The 6,094-nt window shown below is 42.7% G+C and overlaps 1 protein-coding gene across 1 annotated transcript; it reads left to right on the top strand.

The window, feature by feature from the left end:
* The first annotated feature begins 219 nt into the window (after positions 1-219).
* LOC111946448 (leucine-rich repeat-containing protein 3B-like) lies at positions 220-6,094 on the top strand. Its single transcript, XM_023949775.1, has 2 exons — positions 220-639; positions 4,613-6,094. The coding sequence occupies exon 2, from the start codon at positions 4,637-4,639 to the stop codon at positions 5,486-5,488; it is 852 nt and encodes a 283-aa protein (XP_023805543.1). The 5' UTR covers positions 220-639; positions 4,613-4,636; the 3' UTR covers positions 5,489-6,094.

Consider the following 6,094-nt stretch of genomic DNA (forward strand, 5'->3'; position numbering starts at 1 on the left):
GCCTCCTCGGGTTTGTTTTCATGCTGGATCTGCCTGGGTTCTCCTTATCTGCTGGCAGCAGGCAGGAAAGGAGGCGACCAAAGATCCACGGAGCTGGCTGCTGCATGTTTGACACAAGCTTCGAATCAAACATGATTGGTGTTCTGGGCTCAACCCCAGCCATGAATGAGATCATTTCTGTGGGAAGGGATGGACATAAAACCCATTTAGTCTGCATGGGAATAAATGCACAGAATCCAATCATAATGGTCAGTATTGACATAATCATAGCAGACTGTTTGCACTAGACTCTGCCCCTTCGCGCTGCGGTATTCCCTCCATCGACGCGTGCGTAAAGTTCCGGTTAAACTAGTTGGTGCGCTAATTATCTCACACATGATCCCGGGTCAGAGGGGGACGGTCCAGCCCTCCCGCCGCCGCACTCCTCTGCTCGGGCAAATGTTGCCTCGTTTTCTGGTTGCGTGGAAACTAAGAAGCTGCAGCTCCGGGGCGCAGGAGCGTTTCTCCTGCGGCGCATGATCGTGCACAAGTTAAACGGACGGCGAGGGGATCTGATGGGAGCGAAGCAGATGCTCCTACGCTGCAGAAAACACACAGCCAGAAACAAATGATGGAAGGGAAAAGGAAAGCCGAGAGGAGGTAAGTCAGTGTTTTCGGCGAGAATGATTCGACGCGCAAAGTCCTTTTAAATTCAGATATTAATCTACAAAAGCTTTTCTTTATTTATATAAAAAATAGTTTAACGCCAAAGCAGGATGTTGGGGATCAATCCAAACTTTTAAAGTCTTAATTTTTTGAAAATGAATTTAAGAGTTCTAAAATTTTTAAATTTGCAATAGAATTACAGAGGACTGCAAATGATATGCTTTAAAGTTTAATTTTATTGTGTTTCCAGTACATTTTTGCTTTTTTGTGGACGTTTATGGATAAAATAAAACAATTTGTAGGAATAATTAGAGAAAAACTATGTAGCTTATTTACAATAAAAGCCAATTGCATTATATTTGATTCTACTGAGTTGCCCGTTTAAATAATATAATCTTACAGTGACAATTATTTTAATTTTCAAAATGCATGCATCTTTATGTTTTTCAAATTGAGCTTAACATTCTTTTTAAAAGCACAAAATCACAGAAGAAAATTTAATGATGAAGCTTATTTGTGATTTGGTTTTGCAAGACTGCTCCTCTTCCAACCGGTGCCTCATAGTGCAGCCCTGACAGCCAAGAATTTATGAAGTGAGTCTGACCTGTGGCTGCAGGAAGGCAGTATATCTTCCAGAATGTTGCATTTATTGTTTAGGTTAAAAGCAAAGTGGTTATTTATTTCTGAAGCGTTTCTGAAATCTGGAAAACATATATTCTAAGATGCAAACAGTGTTTCATTAAGAACAAACTCCCTTTTTGGTGAATTTATGTGTTATTCACTCCTGCCCCACCCTGCTGTTCATCAGTTTTTATCCTCTTTAGGCTTTATCTCCCCATCTTCCCCACCATCGCATTAGTGTCATTGTTCTCGGTCTTGTTATGTGACCCCCCCCCTTAAATCTTCCACATGTGTCCAGTTTAGCCGTTGCTTTCTCCTCCTCCATCCCTCCTCTGCTCCCACGTTATCTTTCAGGGAAATAATAATGAGCTGGCATACAAAGTGATGGGAAAACTACAGCTTTTAGTGTTAACCGCGTGAGACCTTGTAATGGCAGAATCTGCTTCTGCAGTGTGTAATGCACCCCGCTGATGTCAGGCTCCACAGTGAAATCATGCCAAAGTTGCTTTTCCCGACTGTGATCTGCATGATGAGGAGAACGGCAGCAGCTGGAGCTTGAAAGCACCGGCTTCACGAAACCAGGAGCACACAGAGCTTCCTTCTGCCCATCTGCGGACTTTGAGGCTCTTTGGAGGCTCATTTCATTTTGTGATAAAGAATTCCTTCCCAGTGTGATTCTGTTCAAAACTCTGGTGGAATTTCTGATCCCCTTTTTGTCTGACACCGCCGGTTTTGTTGGTCATGTTGCTGTTGACGGTGTTAGCATTTACCTCGACAAAAGGATTGGGTGGCCAATGTTGATGCTACAGTCACTGAGGGAGTTTTTCCTGAAGAGGATTAGTAACTTGATAGGAGTAAAGCCTTATCAGCTATTAATGAAGTGTGTTAGGGTGGGTAGATCTGCCATTTTCAATGGCCTATCTACATTATATAAAGTGTAATTTACAGGGCTGACAGGCAGGCTTTGTGTTACTTGCACTTCTTGACTAAATGAGCAGGGAAACTGTTAACTGAATCGACAAATATAAAAATAAGACCTCTAAATGGCAAATTATTCCAAATAGTTTTATTTCTGTTGTGTTTATTCAAAGCTTGGAATATTTTATTTCACTTTCTATCATAATGTGAAGACCAGACAGTGTCTGTCCTCTGAAATAGCGCGGCACCACGGACGTCAATTATAGAAGAGGCACAGTGACACCAAAGTATTTTCTTCGCTTGTTTATGGGGCTGCAGAGTTGAAGGCGGCGTTTGATCCTCGGACCTCTCTGGAGAAGCAGCTACGTTTTATTGTTTGATTATCTGACCGTCAGTGTGCTGGAACGAGCATGGGCCTAAATGACGCTGCTGCGGCTGAATTTTCGTAGTGTGTTTCCACACTGCTCCTCACAGTTCACCTGGTGTAACCAGGTAAATGGTCCAATTGAGCCTACATGCTGCACATTTTTGAATTGGTTAATCAGAAAAGGTTGGCTAATGTCATATCTGGGAAAGTAGTTTTATCCAAACAATAAATTACTGTCATAGGCTGAGAGAACATCCTGGCTGTGGTCATCAATACCACCCCTAAAAAAGGAGAGGTCTGCATACAATTAGTTTTGGTCTGTTAAAGCAGGGGTCCCCGATCCAGGCCTTGAGGGCCGGTGCCCTGCATGTTTTCCAACCAGCCTGCCATTGAAGCTCCTTATTGGCTAAAGACACCTGATCCAGGTAATGAGCAGCAGATAAGGCAGGGTTTCTGGAAAACCAGCAGGACACCGGTCCTCGAGGCCTGGATTTGGGGACCCCTGTGTCAAAGGGCATATATCATTCAAAATGAATTTGTTTGAGCGTTTTAGTGTATTATAATGTTCATTCCTCACAAGCAAAAACCCCAAAGTGTTATTTTGATCCATTCATGCATTTCTAAGTATTTCTCCAAATCCTGTGCTTTGAGCTTCAGCCCCTCCCAATCCATGAAAACGAGCAGGTTCTTACATTGTGACATCACAAAGTGAGGAACAGTCCCTTGAGCTCGGAAAATGACTCATATTTCATAAAAAATGTGTTTTGTAGAGTGCCAAATGTAATATATCATATATATATATATATATATATATAGAGAGAGAGAGAGAGAGAGAGAGAGAGAGAGAGAGAGAGATAGATTTACAGTAGTTTACTCTGAAAGACTTACAAAAAGCATGATATAAGCCTTTTAAAGAAAAAAACCCAATCAAACCTACATAAAGTGTGAATATTTCCTGCAATCTCTGTAAAATTAACCCTTTAAAGTCCCACTCCCAGTCCCATTTTTTGAGGTATTTTAGAGCTATTTGAGCCATTTTCCCATTGTCTTTTGTGTATGCCATTTTCTAGGTCATAGTTTCTGTAGAGAAGCAGTAGTTTAGTAAAAATTTAAAACTGAGTTATGGGCGGAACCATTGGGAAGGCGCAACCCCGCCCGTCTTACCCTCCCTGTAGCTGAGAGCTCTCTGTTTACACTCTCTCCCTGCTAGCTTACAGTCCATAACACCCCCAGCCTAACATTCCTAAGGCAACTAAAATGGCGAGCCCTATTTTAGTTATCCAGCTGTAGAGTTTTAAATCAGATGTCAACTCAGACGAGGAAAACAAAGATGTACATGGATCTAGTCATCTAGAACGGGATGCATCCGAACAGAACGGAGCAGGAAGCTCCGCCCAGTGTATTTTCAATGTCACAAATATGATTTTCCAAACTGCATTTTTTTGTCTGCTCCTCATTAAAGATTTGAATAAAGACATACTCAGAAAAGCAATGTTAATCATAATTTTCTTCATATATGATCTCTATCACTACAAAAATGCTGCAAGAACGTGTTAAAAACACCAAAAACACAATTTTTTATTGAAGTAGGTCCTCAACACTAGATATGTTGCTGGAAACCTCTAAAATGTACGCTCTTTGAAATACTGTACCTCTTTAACCCATTACAGATCACAGTGACTCCATTGACTCTGGCGTGGAGAAAAGCTGCTTTTCATATCAGCTTTATGACGATGAGCAACACAGTACTAGCGTAAAGTGTTGCATAATGTCATAAAGCCGCTCATGCGGATATACCCTGATTCCATAAGGAATTTACTACTGTGAAGTATTGCATATCAGCAAAAATCTGCTTTTTCGCTGCTCAAAACCCACTGGAATTACGTGAATTGCGTTAAATGGTTAAATAGTTACATAGTTACATAGTTATAAGAATGTAAACACAGAAGCTAAAGCGCTGGTTAAACAGTCTCTGGACTGCCCCGGTGTCACAGAGTCTGTTTTCTTTTCCTGTTTTCAATTTTTTTTCCTCTGCATGACTTTTTTACTTTTATTTTCCAGGTTCTGCAGTAGCTGGAGAGATTGATGTGGACCTCAACCCTCAACTCAAACAGTCCTACTGAAGAATGCTCATTCTCCACAATGCCCTTGCTTACAGACTGGCTACTGCGCCACTCAGTGGTCATGTGTTTGCTGCTGCACAGTTTGGTCCTGCTGACCTTCTGCTTTCATCATGCTGCCACCACGTGCTCCAACCGGTGCTACTGCTCTGAGAGCGAGACCGGAGGAAAGACGGTGCGCTGCAGCAACCTTCAGCTCACAGAGATCCCACTGGACATCCCCAATGACACACAACGCATCTACTTGGACTTTAACCTTTTGACCTCGGTCCCAACGAACGCTTTTGGAGGTTTATCCAACTTGATTGAACTGGACATATCGCATAATGAATTAACCCAGCTCGAGCCCGGTGCCTTCAGAGGCCTCGGCCCCTCGCTTCAGTTCCTAGACCTGTCCTCGAACAAGTTAGTTAACTTTAACCCCGAGGCCTTTGATGGCCTACGGGCATATGCCAACCTAACGAACAATCCATGGCACTGTGACTGCAATTTGCAGATGGCCATGCCCCGCGTGGACCTGGAGCCTGTGTCGCTCACAGGCATTGTGTGCCAGACTTCTGACCCAGAGGAAATAGGCGTTGAAGGACATTCCTTCCTGTTGAAACCAGACATTGACTTATGCGTAGTGATGAAGAAGACTACAGATGTTGCCATGCTGGTTGTAATGTTTGGCTGGTTTACGATGGTCATCTCCTATCTGGTTTACTACGTGAGGGCTAATCAAGAGGACGCCCGCAGACATCTGGAGTATCTGAAGTCTTTGCCCAACCGGCAGGGCAGGTCAGAGGAGTCTTCCACCATAAGCACTGTGGTTTAGCGCTAATATAACAACACATGTTACTGAAATTGTATCTCATAATGATGGGGCTTGCGACGCGGCCTGTACTTACACGGCCACCATCGGTGTCACCCAAGACGGAAACAAGTTCCTGCAGCGGAAGCTCCAGCATTTGCAACTTGTTCAGATGAATAATTCATCTTTCAACAGACCATCAAGACTTTTTTTTCCTTAGTTGATGGCCTAAGCTAGTAAAAGCAGTGGTGTGTTTCTGGTGAGTATGGGACACAAATGGGATTCATCCGGTGGTGCGTGCACTTTGATGCACCAACAGAGACAAGACACAGCTGTATGAACACCAGAGGAACGAGCTTCATGTACAAATGCCTTTTCTATTAATAAAATCCCTATGATATGCACACAAATGGTTTAAGTGAACTTAAGTTTTGCATGGACTCTTTTGAACGAGTCTGTTTATAGAATTGAGTCCACTTCCTCCTGGAGAGAAAAGCACAGGAATTCAGTTTTTCATGAAGGGGCTGTGTGTTTGATACTAACCCATCAGGCACAGCATGTCTATTAGATTACTCATACATCTATTGCAGATATCTACTGGACATCTCTGATTTTATTACTCTATAAGAG

The sequence above is a fragment of the Oryzias latipes genome, chromosome 19 (assembly GCF_002234675.1).
Source record: "Oryzias latipes chromosome 19, ASM223467v1".
NCBI lineage: Eukaryota > Metazoa > Chordata > Actinopteri > Beloniformes > Adrianichthyidae > Oryzias > Oryzias latipes.

What these genes read in the sequence shown, in the direction of transcription:
- LOC111946448 (XM_023949775.1), top strand. Translation starts at nt 4,637, where the DNA reads ATGTGGACCTCAACCCTCAACTCAAACAGTCCTACTGAAGAATGCTCA.